Below are 21,858 nucleotides of genomic sequence, written 5' to 3'. Positions count from 1 at the left end.
CCTAAAACTCACTCGGTCCATGGTAAGCGTTTTCCAATGTCTTGGATGTTGATCAGATCTTATCAGATAAATGTACGATTGCAAAAACCTGTTTTGTAATAAAAATAAATAAATTTATTATTTCAAGATATAATTGAAATATTTCTTTTCCAGGAATGAAAAAACGGAACTTTAAATAAAAATCGTTACTTAAATCATTATGTCTGAACATGAAAGACATGGTTTCGACTTTGGTTTAGTTAAGATTTATAAAAATGCTTTTAAAAAATTTGCAAAAAGTCAATATATGATTAAAACGCGGTGAATCCGTGCACCCATAGTGAAAAACCATGTATATAACACAAATTTTTATTTGAATCTACAAAAGTCTTTATTCTTTACCATTAGCATGCTAAAAAATTGATTTTGGATGAATAGCGGTGAATCCGTGCACCCTTGGTAAATTGCTCTATTTATAGAAAAAATAAGCTTCAAAATCTACAATATCAGGTATAATTTATAGGCAATGTTTTGAAAAATTTCAAAGCGATGGATGTTAGAAAACATCTACTAAAACAAAATTGAAGTGAAACCGTGCACCCATGGTCAATATCCATAGCCGTCTAACATGATTTTATAATTTGATTGATAATGTGTTTTAATTTTTTGGTTATTATTTGAAATATTCATTTTATGACATACACGTATTCGTCAACTATGCCAAAATGAGGTGATTCCGTGCACCCATGGTGAAAAATTATTTCCATTTTATAACAAAAATGATATCGAATAAATAACAAAACAATTTCAAAAGAAAAAAGTTTAAAATATTATGATAGAAAAAATTTCCCCTTTACCAGTCATTTTGACTGGTCACGGTCCGAATAGGTATATTCAATTTGCCGGTCCTTCTAGTGTTAACATCTTAACATTCAAACTGATCGAAAGTTCCTAAACAATCTCAAAAATAGAAAAAGCATGTTTAATTTCTTGCCTACACTTTTCGAGACACCCTCTTCTAGTCAAATGTGACTAAACGGTCGATATTTCTTCCGTTGCGATTGTTTTGAGACTCATTCTGGCACTTTTATTGTCCTCGAACGTTGTTCGATATTATTTATTATCCTAATAAGTATCCAAAGTTGCCGTACTCTGTGCTCTGCATCAATCCGTTGTTCCCTCGGTATCCGTGTTCCGTGTTGTGTGATGGGCGCGAAGAAATGTCATCGATATTATTTATTGCCGGAGACTTCACGACACCGGATCGTCGCTGCCTCGACTGCACCGGCCACGGCATGACGGAATGCTGCGAAAGAATTTACACGTTCCAATCAATATGGTGGGATCCAAAAGGTTTGATTAGCTCTCAAATGTGTGATGGTACGTAGGTTAAGAAAAAATGAAATAACTTAATATAGGTTTTCGCTTTTCAAAACTTTTTCGCTATTTTTAATTTTAAGACAAATAGAAAAGACTTCAAAGATCTCGTGGTACGTGATTTTCCGCATATTTTTGGAGGAGTTGAAACATTGATCCATTCAAACAAATTTTTAAAAAAAATAATCTGAGATAATCAAATGAAAATTTCAGTCTTAACTATTGTTTTCTAATAATTTTTTAATTAGTTTCAATTGAAAAAAGAGTAGGCCACGCTTGTTAGCGACGGGTGTTTTTTTTGTTTGACAGCAAATTTCAAGGAAGAGAAAATTTTGAAAACTCTTGTAACTCTATTCGGTTGGAACCCCAAATTTAGCAAGTGTTCACAGAACCTGATCACTGTTTTCCGGAATAGGTCCAAAAATTAGTAGCAGCTGAAGAATTAGAACAAAATTGTCCTTCTTGATGATGGCTTACTGGCTTGAAAAGACATCGGAATACAGAACAAAGTTAAGTTCTGCTTTCATTATTGTTGTTGGTATACCGACTTAAAATAAAAATGCTTTTAAATTGGGAAAAAAATTTAAATGAGGAAAATAACGTTTTCCCACACAGAAGTGGGATAAAATTTTACACACAGTACATAAAAACGGCATTTAACATTGTCGTTAGAATCTATTTATACATCCATCTCATTAAATTGTGTACAACAATGTACAGCTATTTTGTAGCAATTTTATTGAGGGTTTCAAATCAAGAACCGATTTTTTCCAATACCACGAGTCGTTTTGACATTAGCAAAGAAAAATTAAGACATATTTGTTACTTAATTTATCGGCCTTATCGGTAAAAAGTGATGTTCTTTTTAGTTAGAACATCTTAAGATTATGAAATTTTATAGACGGATAGAAAGTTAGAAGGAAGGGAATATAGTAAAAATGAGTGAGTAGAATTTATTTGAAGCATTATCATCACATACCAAATTTTTGTTCGAGCACGGACCAACTAAAGAGATTTTAGTAAACAAAGAGGCGCCATCTGATCCCTTTCAAAATAATACAATCAGCAACCATGTTGCAGTATTGCCCCAGGATTACCATTGATAAATTATTATCATTGATCTTGTGACTGTTGTTTCGGATAAAAGGACCAAGTTGATCAAAATTCTGTTACTTCATTACTGCTCTTCATGTTCATTGTTTGAAATTGATAAGAAATAATTAAGCAATGATTTGCTCATCCATTTTGTTAACATTAGTCTTAAAATAAAAAAAAATTAACTGGCGCAACATTTTTCATTCAAATGATAACCATAATTTCGCTTTCGCAATTCCAAAATTTTAAGTTTGAAAAGTCTTTTGCTCGATTGGGATGACACTGACAGAAAATCGGAAATTCCAATCGCAACATATCGTCTCTTTGTTTACTATAAGCTCGTTAGAGCCAACTACTATGAAATAGTAGATACAGATAGAGTTGCATGTACCACCACACATCGGTAGGCCAAGCGTGGTTCGGCCCACAAGCGGAAACTTACAGTGCGAACGAACTTCGTTTGTGTGTTCAAATTTGTAGAGCGATTTTTCATTGTTAAATTCACAATATTTGTATGATCTTTCTGAATGTAGCATACTTGTCGCAAGCGAGAAAACCATAATTTTCTTATTTGGTTCGTAATTTGTTAAGTGCTATGCAATCAATCACAATCAAAATAAATGTATGAAATTTTCAGGATCTAAAAAGGATTTGAAGAGGTGTTTTTGAAACCACAATTTAAAAATTATCGCTCGTCAAAATCGTCTCAGTGATTGTTGTCAATGATGTCAATAATATTGTAATCTATTTGCGTTAAACGTACCTATTAACTCGGTCGCTGGCCATTACTTAGGAGATAACGTTCAAGTCTTCAAGACAATGGTCATGAGATCGAATCTCGATCACGGCATACAAAGTACTACTTAGTGTACTTAGTGTTGAGTGATTAGATCTCTTCAAAGGAACATGAATTTTCACTGAGATCCTATATATGTGTGTGTGTTTGTTTGTTGAAAAAATTATTTCTAACCTATACTGCCGGCCAAAAGTTTGGGATCACCCCCTCAAAAACATGTAAATTTTGATCGACCATATCTCAGTCATCTTATGACATATTGGAATTCTTTTGATAATTTTTGATCATTCAAAAGATCGTGAGCAAAACCTTTCTTGTATGTATTTGACAAAATTTTGATCTTGAGTTTATATAACTTAAATTTATCTTAAAGTTGGAACATTTTTCAAAAACTGAACTGAAAATTCATACTCGATCATCTTAGGGTGAGGTGGACCAAATTTCAAAATTCGAGTTGCATTCGAATGCTTTTCTCATACTTATTAAAATACATTTGTTTAATTTGGTGCGAAAAATCCACCCCACCCTGAGATGATCGAGTTTGAATTTTAAATTCGGTTTTTGAAAAATTTTCCAACTTTAAGGTAAGTTTAAGTTATATAAACTCAATATTAAATTTTTTTTTTCAAATACATACAATGAAGGTTTTTTCACGATCTCTTGAATGAGATCAAAATAATTTCAATATGTCATAAAATGACTGAGATATGGTCGATCAAAATTTTCATGTTTTTGAGGGGATGATCCCAAACTTTTGGCCGGCCATAATGCAGTTGTGAGAAGCTTACCGTTCTTTTCCAAGAAGGCCAATCCAGCCGCTGTTGATCCGGCCGGGCTAGTAACGTCATCTTTGAGCTGGCCCGGATGGCGGCCTGATTCTCGAACCAACAGTCCCGATCCCATAACGGTTTGCGAAGCCAATCGATATGCTAAATCACGTGGAAGACCCATCTTGACGCCACCATCGGCCAGTGCTTCAATAAGAACGAAAATGTAGGCAGGTCCGCTTCCGGAAAGCGCAGTTATTGGATCCATCAGGTATTCGGTCACTTCTTCGCATGTTCCAATGGCCTCGAACAGCGCTTGTGTCAGCGTACAATCATCCGGTGTTGCTGCTTTGCCCCGGACGTAAACGGATGCGCCGCTTCGAACGAGTGCCGGTGTATTTGGCATTACTCGAATCACTCGTGCTTTTGGAGACAAAGACTGAAAGATACTTGACGATTATTTAATGTCATCAACAATATTCGGAAAAATGTACCTACTTTTTCCAGTTCAGCCAAAGTTACTCCCATAGCAATCGATATGAACAGCTTTCCATCACTAGAAGGTCGGACAGATTCGAGCACTGTTGGTACTGTCGAAGGTTTAACGGAAATAAAAATAACCTCGGAGCTCTGCACTACCGGAAGATTTTCCACATAAGTTAGTGCTCCTATGGTTTTGAACGCTTCAATATTTGGCAAATCCGATGGATGAAAGCTAGCCGTCATATTTTCACCCTTGGTCAAACCTTGTTGAAAAAAAATCATTAACTTTTGAAGACTTCTCCAACCTGAGCATAATTACTAACCGGCTGAAATGAAACCTTTTGCCATTGCTTGTGCCATTTTGCCTCCCCCAAGGAAACCGATTTTCAATAATTTGCTCATTTCGGCGTAATCTATTCAATATGACCTAATAATTAAGTATTCCGTTTCCAATTTAGTTTAAACACGTGTATCACAGACCAAAGACACCTTAAATCTAGCGGCCACCTTCCAGCTAGTTGCTTGGGTTGAACGTGACTGTTGATAGTTTACAGTTCAATCACAAATCCAGCACACACGGTCAGTTGGATGAAGTTAAAACATCATGTACACAACGGGCGCTGATAAGAAAGTCGAACTGATAATCTTTTATAAAGTTGTTCGCTCTATTGGTGTCATAACACACTTTATGAGCAATCGTTGAGAAATTTCGATCTCGCCCATTCAAACATAGCAGAAGTTCGGTTGAAAATGTGTGTATATCAGTATTTGTGTGTTTTAATTTTATTAGGATTTTTTACCTCCAAAGGTTTGATTTTAGACTGCTGGTAAAATTTCACATACGGGAATGGTCAAAATAGAAAAGGATTAGATAGTTTCCTTTTTCCAAATCAAAATCCCTTTTTTACATTTATCATATTTTTACGTCCTGTTTTAATAATTTGTGAATAATTCGTTACTAGCTGTAACTGTTACCTATTTCAATCTGATTAAGTTGTTGTATATGTTCTAGTGTGAACCATGAATTTCATTTCGATTTTTCTGTTGATAATAACCTTCAAACTAGGCCTATAGTTTGCTTTCGAATGATCACGGTTGTTGGTGGCTCAGCCAGTTCAGAAACTCACCACCAGACTAATTTCAACACCTTCCGAATGAATTTGAGTTAGGATTCCCATAAGTAATTAACCAGATGTGTGTGGCAAGTGTGCCCCATTAGTCATATACACAGGGTTACTTTCCCCCGGTACGTAAATACACACACCCACACGTATTCGAATAGGCCACAAGCTCATAAGCCAGACCGAAACCAACTATGTCCAATAAAACCGGGACCATCCCCCGTTTCACTGCTGGTATCCTCGAACAGCACAGGTGCAGGAGAAAGATTCAACACTGCCGCAAATCAACGCAAGTTTTACATTTATTTCGCCTAATTGTGTTTATTAGGTACCGTATAAAGTTAATTTAAAACTGAAATATGTGTTTTCGGCCACATGTTTCTAATGTGCTACGGCATTGGGAAAAAGGGGTTTCACACATTCCGAATTCGATCTAGGCAAGGGGCTTCTTCTTCTGCTTAGTGCCGACTTATGACAATGTGTCGTTCGCCGTGCTAATTTGAAGATATTGCACCCACATGAGTTTTTATTTTGCAATAAAGCACTACTATTGCTGCTGTACGAATACTGGTGGAAGCACACATGTGTGAGAAATTTTAAATTTATAAGCGGTCGCAGCTTAACAGCACCATACAGTGCAAGTGTAAGAAGATCGGTTTCGATTGCACTAAACAAGAGTCACAGTTTGGGAACAATATTTTCCTAGAAAACGATATCCTCTCGAATGTGACATTTAGAAGTAGAAGTTGAGTATGGGCAGATTATGGATAACATGTAAACATAAGTGTTAGGACACACTTGGCAGTCACCAAAGTCCTGCCACGGATCCTGTTTCAAATTTTGATGGATGCCTCTTAAGTTATTCTTTTTACCAAAGCAGTGGCAAAAGGATCTCTCGCCGCATGTAAAACACTGATGATCCTTCGACTCGCACACCCCGGCGCTTGCAATTGGTCCTTTTACCATTCTTGAAAACCAAAATGCGCGCAGGATTTACGAGCGGTTCACTTAATTCCGCTACCCTCACCCTTCGATTTTTTTTTGTGTGTTCGTTTTACATTCTAAACACCATATCGTCTGCCCGAGCATATGTTTACAAACAACATCATGCCAAAAACAGTTCTCATTCATTCAGTTCGGTTGACATTTACCACCGCCTTCAAAACTTTCGAACCTGTGATTGCTTTTTCGTGGAATTCATTTACAAATGATTTGTTGTCCTCTCTCGGGCCTGCGTCGAATTTCCACTCGCTTCAACGTTTGCTCTTGAAAATTGACACCCTTAGTTGTTGCAGGTAGCTTCGGAAAAATTTTCTTTGGTTACGCAAAGAGTGGCACTTTTTCTCTGTCAAAAAGTCCTTGAAATGCTCGACTTTTTTTCTTTTTTTAAATAAGATTGCTTTATGCAGATGTTTTTTATGCTTGTGAGGAGTAAACCGAAGATAATCTCAGTTGACAAAAATCCAATCAGATTTTTTTTTCTAATTGTGACACTTTTTGGTTTTTGATTTCTCCATGTAGATAATTTTGTGAATTTATTCTATGTTAGTAATTATCCAGCTATACATTTATCCTATAAAAGTGACATCAGATGCTCTCGATTTCTTAATCAATTTTGATATTTTAATTTTGGATAAGTGGGAACAACAGGGAATGATTACAAAAGCCCTGCAAATTATTCATAATTTTGTTTTTAATTTTCACATAACTGTATAACACGTATCGCAATGTCCCAACTGTTGGAAAGTTTTCACAATAATATTGACATTGCTTATAATTTAATGTTAATAGAGATGTAACGAATATTCGGTCGGCCGAATACCGCCCAAAAACCGTTAAGCCGAATATTCGGGTCACCGAATAGCTGAGCTAAGTATTCGGCCGAATGGACCGAACATTAATTTTTTTAAATTTATTTATTAATTTTTTGAATTTTTTCACAGTAGATCGTACAGGAGAATGCTGACAAGTATCGCTTTATACTTTCAATTCGATTATTCCAGATTTTCTTGAAATATCAAAGCTTTCCCATAAATCCATTCGTCCATAAGTCAAATCGGGCCGGCATGTCTGGCTTTATTCAAATTACTACCTAAATTAAATGAAAAACTATAATTATTTTTTGAAAATTGCAAGGTTTTGTGTAAAAAAACGATTTTTAAAATATTTAAAAATGAACATAAATTTTTGTTTAATCCCTAGGTACAATTTTAATACTGCGGCTGTGATTTTATGAAAACTTCAAAATTCAAGTTATTTAATTCACTTTCCTCATGTATGTTTTTGTACTAGATTTTGTTGAAATTCGCCCTTTTTTCAATTTAAAAAAAATCGTCCTGAATTGCCCGACCGTGTGGTTTAAAATATGGCATGCTTAAGGTTAAAAATCATGGTTATTTTTAAGAACTATTTTGAAGATATTTTGCTCATATTCGACTTTCGTGTAATTCGGTATCAAATAAGCAATTTCACATTCATTTCCTGTTTCGACGTGATTCGCCCAGATTTCACTAGAACCCATTTTTTTCGGGGATTTTCATCCGGTTGGATGATTCATCCCGTAAACCTATCAGGAACCCATTCTCTTTCATGCCCTAGAAGTGATAAGTCATCTGATGTCCTTTCAGTTGTAGGTGACATTTTTTTTCAATCAGAGATATCCCTACTTTAAAACGATCTTGTAATACATCATCTGATCATATCATCTGGTTGAAAAAAAAAACAACAACTCAAAAACATGAGGGACATTAAGATGGAAGAAATAGAAGGAAACTTAAATTATCGCTTTTGTATTGTATTATTCGACCGAATATTCGGCCGAATATTCGTTTAGCCGAATATTTGTAAAGGTCAATGTTATCAATATATCGGTACATGATTTAGTAATTTTGCAGATACCATTCCCAAGTGACCACCTTAAATTAGTACATTGCCATTATTTGCTTGAGTTATGCAAAATTGTATATTTATCTTGTATGGAATTCCCCTCATCTTCCCCGTGAAATGTAGAGCACGCTTCGAATTAACATCGAAACATTTTCCTTGATTGTTTCATTAGTTTTCAAGTATTGAAAATTAAGTATAAAAAAGACTCCCCTTTTCTCTCGTCTACCCTCTGAATGAAGGGATGGATGCTTTATATGAGTATGTGGTGCGCTAGTTATGGAATACGCACTGTACACTGTACATTGTATTGTATATACATTGTATGAGAACCTTTTTTTTCCTTTTAGAGGGGAACTCTATTAATCAAAAGGGTCTCAAATCATCATAGAAATATTTATCTTACCCCTATACCTTCCCGTGAAAAATTTACTTTGTGTTGCTCGATTAGATAGAGTAATCCTAATCAAAAGGATTGGAGCATCCCTTCTCTTTTCTCATCTTCCCACTATAAGGAATAAGGGATCTCAAAAAGTCGAAGAAATATTTCTTGTATTCAATAATACTCTAATGCCAAGTTTCTTTCAAATAAGTAATCTAGATCATCAAAGAAGTATTTCTCGTACCCAAATTCTCACCCATGCCAAATTTGGTTCCACTTGCTTCATCAGCTCTCGAGTTGTGTAAAAGTTTGTATGTTGTAATCCCTTACCCTTTTTCATTTCCCCTTTGGAGAATGGGGGAGGGGGGGGGGGGGGGGGAATGATCATACAATCTTTTCTTGTATGTAAATATTTTAAAATTTAAACAATTTTATGTTTTTGAATATTTTCCAACCCATTCCAAATTTGGTTCATTTGCTCGATAAGTTCTCAAGTCATGCATAAAAATCTACGAGAGCCCCTTTTCTCATCCCTCTTTAGAAATCTACAAAAATATTTTTCGTGCCAAAATATGTTGAGTGCAAAATTGATATAAGGGAGAAAAGGGCATTTGATTTGTTTGGGATGCGGACCCCTTTAACAATAATGGGAAAGGTTTTTCAAAACAAACACATCATCTAACAAAACTCGTTTTATATCAATTTGAATTAATATCACTCAAACATGTTTCGATGAGTTGAATATAGGAGCCACCTTTAACAAAAAATAGGAGGAATTGTTTCAATAATACAATAAATTATTACAATAATACAGTAAATGTTATCTCATTAAATGAAACAAAAAAAAAACATGCTTAAGAGTGGAAGGAAATTTCAAAACAGTAGTTTTTCCACTAAAAAAGTAACAAACTTCATAAAAACACTAAGAAGTTTGTTTGGGTTGATAACATGTAATTAACATTTAAGATAGCATATTTGTTAAGTTTTTGGTGACAATCCTCACCTCGATTTCGATATACATATGTCTTCTCCTAAATTTTGCTAATTTGAACGCTGATCATCAAACGACATCATCATTAGATGACAGCATCACAGGCGTACCAAAAAATGGTCGTTGCCGAATCATGAGCGAAAGATAAAAATAGTTTACCCAATTATCTGTGACCCAATCAGATTCGAGTGCTGGCTATGAGACAAATAGAAAAGACAAGGCGGAGAGCAAAATAATAAAAAAAACCTTCCAAGCGCGTTCGTTCTCTGTGTGTAATTTAATTATCGTGCCACACTCCGATGCTGCGAATTGTCCTATCCACCCACCCACAGCTCGCATAATATTTCGATGATGGGGTCTCTCTTTTTAAGTTTTGTTTTCTGGTTGTTTCATCCCCTCCACATCGAGTAGATGTTGGTACAGCACACGACGACGTTCAATGGGTGCCCTGAAATTGGTCGAGATCTACCAACCAACAAAGCCATCAAACGAACCAACCAAGCCATCATCCGAGCTCCTCCATCATTGGCACTTCTATGTTGGTCTCTCACTCTCATTCGCCATCGCATTTCTTCGATGCCGTTTATCGACAAGTACACGACGGAAACCAGTACTCTGATTTAATTAACCCTCTACTGCATAAACTACGAATCTGATAAAAATTGTTTATACGTCAACGGAATAACGTCATTTAAGTTTGTTTTTCAATGGTTTTAATTGCTTAAATAGTGTAAGAAATAAAAAAAAAATATTAAAATTTTTTTCAATTAAAATACTGAGAACATATGCTAGGGGCTCGTATTTAGTTGAGGGTTAAGTAAGAAATAAAATAATAACGATGGAGGAAAATGATTCCATAAAAAGTGAGTGTATTTGATTATGTCCTCTACATTTGCCGAATACACACAATAATCGATGTAGCAGCATGTAAATGGTTTTATCGCCTGCCTTCCGATGAAACCTTAATTGTTGTTTTAATTGTTTTTACGCTCACCTTTCATTTTCAATTTTTCATTTATTTATGCTAATCAAAGTTTTATCGAATAATTTTTTCTACTCTATGAAATGAGTTTTTGATTCTTCGGTTAATATGAACTTAAAAAATTCCTAACATTATTTCGAGAAATATACTTTGAATCCTTTATCGGATTTTGCAGAAGTACTTATTTGAGAAATGAATTGTACAATTATTCGAAAGACGCACCAGCCAAAAGCTAGAAGTCTCTATAATAAAGACATAAAAGAATTATTTAAAACTGATGCAAAAAGTTGCAATTGACATAAGTTAGATCCTTACGATAAGATAACAACAACAAGAAAATGTTTTTCAAGGAAAAACTTAGAGAATGGGCTATAATAAAATTATGAAAACTTTTTGAAATGTGTTTCTAATTTTTCTTCCTAACAAAGTCGAAACATGTTTCGATTGAAATTTTCGATTTTCAAGCTAACGACTTGTCAAGCTGAATATTTCACTGTAGGCAAAATTAGAAACATATTCATCAGTAAATGAGGTTTGTTTCATTTATAATTTGGCCGCATACAATTTCCGATTTCTCCATGACAAAATTATGTAGGAAATTGTTAAAATCATTTTTTAAAGGGTTTTGTCAAGATTCAAGAAAAAAAATATGTTTGCGGATCTGATTAACTTATATATCCACCACACAAGTAACCTCTATTCGGCCCTGTATTGGGATATAGAAACAGCCCCACAAAGCTTAACAATTTTATATTCGACTCAAGGGCTGCCCAAAAGTTTGGGTTTTGGCGTGTATTTCAGCCGATATACAGCCTGTTGGGAAATGTCAATCCTGTGGGTACAACCCACAGGAAGAAAAATATTCTTTCATTTTCCTTTGATTTTTGTTTGTGTAGAAACTGATATCGAACTCATAACTTTTTCTGCTTTGTATTTAATCGGCCACTTAACTTGATGGCCTATCCTATCAACGCATGGATGTTTGGAAATTTGGCCCATTTAAATGAAGCAATAAGAAACTAGACAAGGATTCTTTCAGCATATGAAATTTAAAAAAAGTACTTTTATTGTTGATCTGTTTGTTGAGTTAAAGTAGTCACTCGGAGAATTTCTCTTCAAAAAAACTCTTCTGGACTATTAACTTACACAATTCGCCGATGTTCGTCTGAAAAAAGCAGCTTGAACGACAAAATGACTGATATTCCTGCCTGTAAGACGTTTTAGAAGCTGTTCTGGTTCCAGTAAGTCCAACACATTTTAAAAATAAACAAATTCACAGCTCTTCTTTTTATTCACATTTACATTTACATTTATTTCAATACAATCCATCTGACAATTCAGTCTCCATGTAGTACTTAAATCTACGGTATTAAACTGTCGAAGATATTATTATTTAACATAAAATTAACCAATAGATCAGAGTTTCTTGTTCTTAATTTGAAGGTTTCTGTAGGAATATTAAAATCGTACAGCTCGTAGAACCAATTGAAAACCAGAAACAGAGCTCGGATGGGTTCTTGTTGGCCATAATTGGTTTGCTGGAAGTTGATCCGCAGGAATTCAGAGTTACGGACAATACTTTTCCTAACATTTATGTTCATACAGGAAAGAAGATCCGGACAGCCGATTCCACCATTAAGAAGTTTTTTTTTGACATTTACCGCACGAGCTATGATTCTCCTTGCCGTCAATGTTTCCGTTCCAAGAAGGCGACATAAGTCTGTTAATTCAGGTAGTTCCACCTCCAAGCCAGGAGGCGCAGCGCGAACTTCAAAAAGCGTTTTGGACAGCTTCGATTCTCTTTATCCAAAGAGCAGTTGATGGGCACCAGACAACCATAGCTGTTTCGAGAGATGATCTACCGAGTGCAATGTATGATGACCTAAGGCAATACGGGTCTTTAAAGTAAAGTCTTTCGGTACCCTTTTGTTGAATCCGAGATTCTTATTGGCTTTGCTTATCACGTGTGAATAGTGATCGCGGAAAGATAACTTTTCATCCAGAAGTACCCCGAGGTCTTTGAAAACATTTGCTCTAGCAAGCGGCGTGTTGAAAATTTCATAATTCCAACTAATAGGACGTAATTTCCGTCAGAAGGATACAATAGCCCACTTCGTTATGCTTATTGAAAGGTAGTTGAGCTTACACCAGTTAGCAAACGTGTCGACGTATGTTTGAAGTCTGTAGCAGTCATTTGCTCTTCTGAATTTAAGAAACGATTTTAGGTCATCTGCGTACCCTAGCAAGCATTTCTCTAGAAAATGTAGCAAAACATCATTAAAAAAGATGGAGAACAGTAGAGGACCCAGGTTACTGCCTTGGGGGACACCAGAGTAGTTGCTGAATTTGGCTGATTCAAAGTTTCACTGATACACTGCGACGGGTGAGATAAGACTCGAGCCATAATACTAATCCGCCTGTCAATCCAAGGTGTCCAAGTTTTGCCAGTAGAAGTTTGTGGTCCACACGATCGAATGCAGCCTTCAAGTCCGTATAAACTGTGTCGATTTGGTATTCTTCTTCTGGTGTCTTAGGCAGAAGGAAGTAAACAGAGTGAGGTTGGACCTAGTTGATTTCTCTTTTTTGTTTCTCTCTTCACGATGACAGCTATCATCTAAATGGAATGGAAGCTCTGGGGCACGGATTTTGAAACCGATTAAGGGCCCATTCCGGGGCTTCAATCGTACAGTGCCTATAACCATTTGAAAACATTATATATGGCTGATAGGCACTGAAGTGCTTCTATTAGGCTGTATAGCGGCTGGCAACAGTGCTAAATGGTTACCTGAGCACTTTGCCATATCCCTATGGCCCAATATCTTTCGATGGGACGAAACTGTAGGCAGATTAGTGAATAAATCCTTTTTTCAATAACATCAATATTATACTGCTTGTACCAATACATCCCGGGTGTAGCTAGCTAGATCAGGCCAGAATTTCACGGGGCTTTCGTGTGACTGGATGAATGAAAAAGCTATTTCTTGAAGACACTTCTCCTTGTAAACATGTATATTCATGGTTTCTCCAGTGGTGAAAACTTTTCACAGCTCGATTTGTCCAAAGTCCTTTTTGACGTCAGGGCTTGGTCGTATATCTTTCTTACTCGGCCTAATGAGGGGTCCAAACTGTCACGGCGTATTCCAAAACGCTACGCACCATTGCACAGAAACCGCTTTCAGACAATAAACATCTTCAAAGTCTGCAGTGTTCCTACGGATGAAACAAACAATGGCAGAACCTTCTGCAGTGGTAGCAGCATGGTTACCGAGAAGGTTAGTTTGTGATCGAATATAGAGTCGAGATCTTTGATCGAAACCACTCCATTTCCACTGTATCCATTGTATAGTAAAAACCTAACGGTTCTCAAGTTTTACAGAACATGACAACAATCATTCCACGACTTATGCACCAAATTAGAAGAGTCGAAATGTCGGCTTGAGGTGCTGCACAGTCCATAAGTGATTCAATATTCCTGAATATCTTAAGGTCGTCCGCGTACATCAGCTTTGAAGATTGTTGACAAAAAATAATAAAAATGGGTGGTCCTAAGTGGCTTCCTTGAGGGACACCGGAGGGGACTACAAATGGCTGAGACTGGGTACTCCGTAAGTTTACAAATGCCCGTCGATTTGTCAGGTACGAAAGCAGCCACCTTGTAGACCACGATGGAAAGCCATAACGTACGATTTAACGGATTATTTATATGCTAGTTTAATGGCATTGCGGTGAACGTTAGATGATAAATTCTTGATAGAAGAATTAAAGATCGGAAAGAAATGACGGATAGATAAAGCAGACGCTTAGTAGAAGAAAATTTGCAGGTGTTGAAATTGAGCCAAGAGCATTTTTAATGGAAAGTTTCAAAGGTGCGTTCTAGACCCTTTGTCCCACATCAGTTGAATGGCTGAGAGAAGTAACAGCGAGAGGCGCAATTACGTTCACCCATACATCCAACCCGATGGATTGGTAAAGCACGTGCTTCCCAATCGGACCATTCAACTGATGTGGGACAAAGGGTCTAGAACGCACCTTTGAAACTTTCCATTAAAAATGCTCTTGGCTCAATTTCAACACCTGTAAATTTTCTTCTACTAAGCGTCTGCTTTATCTATCCGTCATTTCTTTCCGATCTTTAATTCTTCTATCAAGAATTTATCATCTAACGTTCACCGCAATGCCATTAAACTAGCATATAAATAATTAACCAACGGTGACTATTCGTTAAAAAGATTTAACGGATTGCGATCTTATATGGAACCTTATCAAATGCTTTGGAGAAGCCTATATAAATGGCGTCTATTTGTTGCTGTAGCGGAATAGCTCATAAGATTTGAAACCGTAGATCTATTCTTCATGAAGCCGTTTTGATATTCAGATAAAATTGTGTTTCAAAAACAGGCAACGGAGTATCTGAATGGGTCTATAATTCTCTATTCCATGAATATTTCCCAATATGGGTTGGTTTAGAGATCGATTGAATATAATGCGCAAAGGTTCGGCGAGTGTTTCTGCAATAGCTAGTGTACGATGAAGGTTTATGTCAAAGCTTGGCGATGCTTCTGAGTACTCGTTGGCAGCAGGTGGGCTTTGTGAAAAATAAACACTTGAAGAATTCAGCAAACAGATCAGCAGATTCACGGATAGTTTCAGATGACCGACCATCAAATGAGACTCGCGATGAAAAGCTGCTGACGCAATGTCGAAATTTGTGAACTTACAAAATTCTAATGGCTTATCTTTCACTTCCCGTTCTATATTGTTGATATATCGTCTGAATATGGTGATACGCAGCGTTGAGTATTCGGCTTCTATCAGTGATTGAAATCCTCACCAATTTTCTCATCAGAGGCATTCAAAATACACACTTTGAGGCCTCGCATAGCTATACAGGAGACGATACATATACATTCATTCAAACCTCCCCCCATGAGAAGGATCTGCTCTGAGAGCAGTGATGCCAACTGTTTTTCCGAAAAGTCTGGAAGATTTTAAAAAAAATGTCTGGAAAAGTCTGGATGGCTAACTTTATGGGTGGCGACCTTTTTTTTTGCCGCCAGATCGCAATATTGCAATATTGTAGTAGTCTAGGGATCAATACTCATTACTTGAAATTGAAAAATGTCTGAGTCTATGCGAACGGAAGCTTAAACAACCGAAAGCTTAGACCCATTCAGTTGTCAAAATAACTTCTGTATTCTGCTTCACAGTAAATTCTTGCCGTTATGAGCTATTGGATTTAAATAATATTTTTTTATTAAAACGTTGAGCTCATAGAAATTTCTGGACAAATCTGGATAATTTATGAAAAGTCTGGACCAGACAACATGAGGTCTGTATTTCTGGATGACACATAAAAATCTGGAAGATTCCAGAAAAATCTGGAAGGTTGGCAACGCTGTCTGAGAGACACTATTCGTTTGCTGTCCCGAACGAACTCTCTCAACGTTCGGTTGCTACGTGATGCATGAAGAAGACACATACTCATACATACACATACACATACACACATACTCATTTACGTTCTTGAATTTGAATAACTCCAGCCGATAGCTGTCGTTGAGGAGGACATCTTCAACCTCGCCGCAAAGGTTGAGGCAACAACAAAAACAACCGAACTTATTGCGTTGCACGGCCCGCAACGCAACGTATAGTGCAAAGAGGAGGGAGGAAAAGAAACGAAAAAACTAGCTGCCTGCGTGCGGTTGCTGTGCAATAATAGCAATAGCAGAAAAACCTCACGCATTCGATCCAGGCACAAACGAGGAGACTCGGGTTCGCTCTGCCTTTTGAATTCGCTTCCCTCAAGCTTGTAACAGGAGATGAGTGAGAGCCATTCGTTTAGTTTTTTGGATTCGCTGCCTCGAATGTATACTGCTTCTTGAAGGCGGGCCATATTGAGAGCGTATGCATCATCGGTTTTGTCGTTTTCGCTGCCTCAAAGCAACCTTTGCTTTCGAGTAAAGCAGTGAGCGAGAGAAGGTTGATCAATTCATGCTCAGCAAAATTCAATCACTGGCTTCTATTGACGCTAGGTCAGCTTTGTTTGCTGCAGTTTAGTTCCGAAAATATCATTTAAGCATTCTGCGTAATCTATTACGATAACGGCGAAGCTATTTGTACGATTTTTGGGAAGGTCGTTTCCTGGGAGTGTGAGTCTAATGAGTATAGAGCGACGCTGCGCAAAGCTGCCGCATTAGTGATTTATTCAGCTTAATGAGCTAGCATTCTTTGGTTTAGCGTTTGTCTTTCTGAAATTTCATTACAGAACTTTCAGTACAAACTTGAAAAACAAAACTGCTATTTTTTTCTCATTTTTTTTAATATCCATTTATTTGTTGGTCGCTTAGCATCCTAGAAATTTTTTTCTCAAAATACTATTAAAACTAGAGTGTCCGTCCCGGGATTTCCCGGTCGGGAATTCCCGGGAATTTGTAAAATTCGGGAATTCCCGATTCCCGGGTATCATAGTTTCATTCCCGGGAATTCCCGACATGTCTGAAATTATTTCTCTGGAAAAGGCTGATAGCCTCCGGAACCATTCTTATTGTTCTTTTTGAAAATGTAGTCATTCAAAACTCATTGAGAAGGGGCCAATTCCTGTGACAATAGATATTTTGCAGCCGTTTGGTGCAATTTTTGTTTATTCAAATAAGCCTTAAATGTATGAAAAATCGCGCAGCAGGTAGGCAGATTATGTTTTCTCTTGTTTCTGTCTGGCTTCGAAAGCCAGATGAATTTCAAAACTTAAAAACGACCAAGACATCGTTTTTTTTCATATAAATAACAACTATGGAAAGTGTTCAGAAAAACAAAAAATCAAACAATTAAAAACATAATGTTTTAAACTAGCCAATAATTGCATGAATGAATTCCTTATTTGACCTGGTCAGATTATATTATAGTTTGTTTGACTGTTTTTAATTTATCATTGTTGGAAACTGTTTGATTTATTTGATAAAAACTAAGCTAAAAACATTATGAAGAGTACATTTTGAACATATTATAGGCTTGTATAGAGAGAAGGTTCGATAAGCTATATTTCAATCGAAGTGCATATATTTTACAAGTTTTTGGATATTTCCCGGGATCCCGGGAATTCCCGGGAAACAAGCCATCAGATTTCCCGAATCCCGGGAACGAGAAAATGGCCGGGAAATGGACACTCTAATTAAAACCATCCATTTTGAAGGAAGTCTTTGGTAAATAGAACTAAATTAGCTGCAGCGATCCCAAAAATATTCGCAGTATTATTTTTTTCTTATTTTGATAAGGTATGATTGAAAATTGTGAAGAAAATTTGATAATAATTAAACGTAGGGTGAAATTTGAAGGCAGAAACACCTCTTTAAATAAACATACATTAACATTATGTTTTGGCCATGCCCCTATGGTAGGTGTTACGACACTGTACAATCGAAACACCATTTTTTAAATTTTTATCGAAGCATCCGTAGCATTTTTAAATACCTGCCGATATCGAAAAAAAATGCCAATTTTATTTTGGGTAGAGGTTTTGAAATTGTAAAACATACAGTTCATTTGTATTTTGTGTGTGTGCTTTTTAATGTTTCCGAAAAAAAATCTCTGCTAATCAGCTCAACGTTTATTTTAGTTTTGCGAGTAAAAATGTCTGCATACGGGTTTTTTTTTCATCTACTCCGCCATTTCTTCCATTTTTGCTGCGTTATGATATTTAACAACCACCCGGCAACGTTTGCTATTGGCTCTAGTTCGAGCATACGAGATCTCCTCCTCTTTGTAGTTACTTTTCCCTCTTTCTTCTTTTTCGCCAGATAGGCACATAATTCGCCGTAATTAAATCTCTGGCTTGGTTCGCCAAGAAACTAAGCACTGACTGGGGCATGTGCGACTTACCAAAGCCATGCCTCATTCCCCATATAGTCCTACTCTGCTCTCTAGTCAGCGAGATTGCTGTCGACAGCTCTGCTTCAGTGCCAGTCAGGGTTGCCAACATTTTTTTTCAAAAATCAGGGAACTGGCGAAATAAAAATCAGGCAAAATCAGGCTACGTGAAAGTAACGGAAATTCCGCTCAAAGTGATGACCTTTTTTTTTTTTTTGGTCAACGCTCCACATTTTCACTCTATTATATGAGCCTACTTGGGTGAATAACTCCACTGCATCAAAGAAAGATTCTCTTTATAGATAAGAGTTAACGGGAATCCTGTGGGGAATCTTTTGATTGCTTTGATTTAGTCACATTTTTTTTCACTTTTTTACTTCAGCTATAGTATTATGTGTATAGCACCAAACCGAATAGCGACAGTAGGACTAGCGACGCTTTTTTACTAGCGAGATTCCTGTCATTCGCAGGTTTGTTTTTCTTTTTTCAGTCCAGTAGGCGATTTCGATGTAGTACTCGAACATTGTTTATGTTATTTACTGTACGTTTTCCTTGGCCATCAATCGCATGCTCCAGGTCTCCCAGGAAACTTGCGGTGCGTCGTTATTATTTTCGACGTCGCGACGTATGCGACGTGTCGCTAGTAGGCAAAGCTGCTATGATTATTAGCGCTCATATTTTGGATTTTTTCTGCATGCACAGTACTTACTCTAGTTCCTTACTACCCATTTTTCATGACATTCGCAAAAATCAGGCAAAATCAGGCATATTTTCAAAAATCAGGGAAATTCAATGGCTTATCAGGTTGTCAGGCAGAGTCACGAAAAATCAGGCAACGCCTGAAAAATCAGGCACATTGGCATCTCTGGTGCCAGTGCCAATAATACCGCTTCGTTGAACTTCTCGAGAGTGCCTTGCAGCAGAGAGTGGGAGAAAAAAAAAACATTCTCATTCGAGGGGTGGGATGCCCCAATCCAAGAGTAGGGCAGTTGTCACTACCATAGATCGTTTTTATCTTTTTTTTTATTTCTCGACGCCGTAGCCGCGCCTAGAGTTACACCTCTTCTACCAACCATCGAAAATAAATTTATCTTGAACGGTTGTAGCGTAGTGAAACTGGGCGGTACTTAGTGGAATTTGGTAGAAGCAGCAAAATCGTGTCGGTGTGGGAGAAGCTAATATTATTCGTACAGATTGGATGCTAATGACATTATTGTCGAAATATCTAACGTTTTGTTTGTTGGATGATGAAAAGAAGCAAGACTTTGAAAGCAGCATGAATCGAACTATTATTAGCTATGGAATCACAGATATAATTTATCTCATAGTAAGTGATGTCTGTCTTATAAAACATAACATTACAAAAAAAAATGAAAATGCGTTCAAATATATTTTTACTCTTAGCAAACGCACGATCTGTTTCTGCCTGCCATTCGGATGGCTTTAAGCATGTGTATCAGTACCTACATATTATTGGTTCACATCGTATGTGTCTCTTAAAAAAAAATAAAAAATTGAAAACCTAAAAAGGGTTTGAGCGTCATTTGAATTTTCAAGCTAGTTAACAAGCACTTAGAGGTAAAAAAGTAGAAAAAAATATGCTGGAAGAAGTAACAGCTTAGAAGCAAACTAATCCACTTCACATATATCAGTGAGCTACTGCATGTGCTGAACAAAGTTTTCAAACTGCAATAAATAAACATTGTTAGGGTAGCATGGATACACATATCCTTTCGGGTGTAAATGCTGCTGAAAGCTACTCGAGATCATCCCACAAACCATCATCAACTTGTAAGTGGTTAGCTTGAACCACTTGTCGTCCTTATGGGGTCTGACTTTATGCGATAGCGTAAAACGACACTTCACAAGTGTTTTATGTGGTATAAGCTGCACCACGGCTAACATTTAACCCACAAGAGCTTAGCTGAACCGATTTCATAAGTGAGAATATAACTGCCTTTTTTCGGATTATAAACTCAATTCAAACAACATCCGTCAGGTGTTAACACCAAATCCTGCTGTCGGTCGGCTGGAAAGAGGGACACGAAAAAATGTTGTTCAAATCCGCTGCACACCGATGTAGAACATTGGAATTGGTGGTAGAACTTATCTAGCGAACCAGTTTAATAATTTGCACTATTCTTGCTTGTTCAAGTCGTTAACTATTACCATCTACCAGGGTAATGTTGTAACGCTGCTAGTACTACAAAATGTCACCAAACCACTCGTCTCCCTTTTCTTCCAAACGAATCTGATGAGGTGATTTTGAGTGGTGTTCGCCAGCCATGTTTGCACACAGCTGAAATTAACGTTTTCTTGTCCAATAAGCAGCAGCGATGATGTTTTTACCCTCCTGGTTGCAAGTCCGATTTGCCACCAAGTTAAAATGGCAAAGTACCGGGTTTGATTTCGGTTTACACAAATGTAGGACATGATGTTGATTTGATGAAAAGCCAACCTTTTCTGAACGATAATCAAAGGTTTGATATTAAAAAAACGTTATAGTTTTTGAAGCAATGTTTTGAATTAAAACATAAATTGAGTGATGTGATATTTATTCTAATCATCTTGGAAAACATGCTACGATAACTACGCATTCATTAATGAAATGACCATTCATCATTGCGAAAAATTTGAATAAGGGGAAAATTTTTACGCGCTAACTCACCGAGTACACGCCAATAGGAATGGCAACGTCAGTAAAATGTGTGTACAATTGCAGTCCAACAAAATGGCATTTGATATCAGTTATTTTCCATATGTATGTGTTGTAAACGTACGTGATGTAAACAATGTTGTTCTTAATGGTCACATCACGTCTTTGCTTTCGAGGGTCGCAATTTTCTATGTACATATACAATTTCGCACTTGCACAGAAATGCTCTAGCTGTAGAATAATCGTTCATTTATTTTCAATAAAATTAAAATTATACCTTTATGGCCTAGTCAGATTCGGCACCGTTAACCGAAAATTTAGCGCCTCTAATTAAATCGCTAACTCAATTAAAGGCAAAGTCAGCCTATCGTTACTTTCATTTGATATTCTTCCTATTAGAATGTATAGTTCGCCGAAATGCCATTAATCATTCAATTAAATTATTGCCATTTTGTAACGTAAGATCAACAATCTTATAAATTG

General features: G+C 36.7%; 2 protein-coding genes across 2 annotated transcripts in view; one reads left to right on the top strand and one right to left on the bottom strand.

Annotated features, from left to right (window-relative positions):
- LOC129752880 (ankyrin repeat domain-containing protein SOWAHA) overlaps positions 1-21,858 on the top strand; it is a 326,016-nt gene that overhangs the window by 74,069 nt on the left and 230,089 nt on the right. The gene's annotated exons all lie outside the window — the stretch shown is intronic.
- Positions 889-5,059, bottom strand: LOC129758421 (pyrroline-5-carboxylate reductase 2). The gene is made up of 4 exons (XM_055755921.1): positions 4,821-5,059; positions 4,513-4,760; positions 4,036-4,453; positions 889-1,285 (listed from the first exon to the last, which is right to left on the bottom strand). Exons 1-4 carry the CDS (start codon positions 4,897-4,899, stop codon positions 1,212-1,214), a joined length of 819 nt encoding a protein of 272 aa, XP_055611896.1. The 5' UTR covers positions 4,900-5,059; the 3' UTR covers positions 889-1,211.

Source organism: Uranotaenia lowii, chromosome 3 (assembly GCF_029784155.1).
Source record: "Uranotaenia lowii strain MFRU-FL chromosome 3, ASM2978415v1, whole genome shotgun sequence".
Classification (NCBI taxonomy): domain Eukaryota; kingdom Metazoa; phylum Arthropoda; class Insecta; order Diptera; family Culicidae; genus Uranotaenia; species Uranotaenia lowii.
The sequence above is the reverse complement of the archived record's forward strand: the minus strand, read 5'-3'. Positions and strand labels throughout refer to the sequence as shown.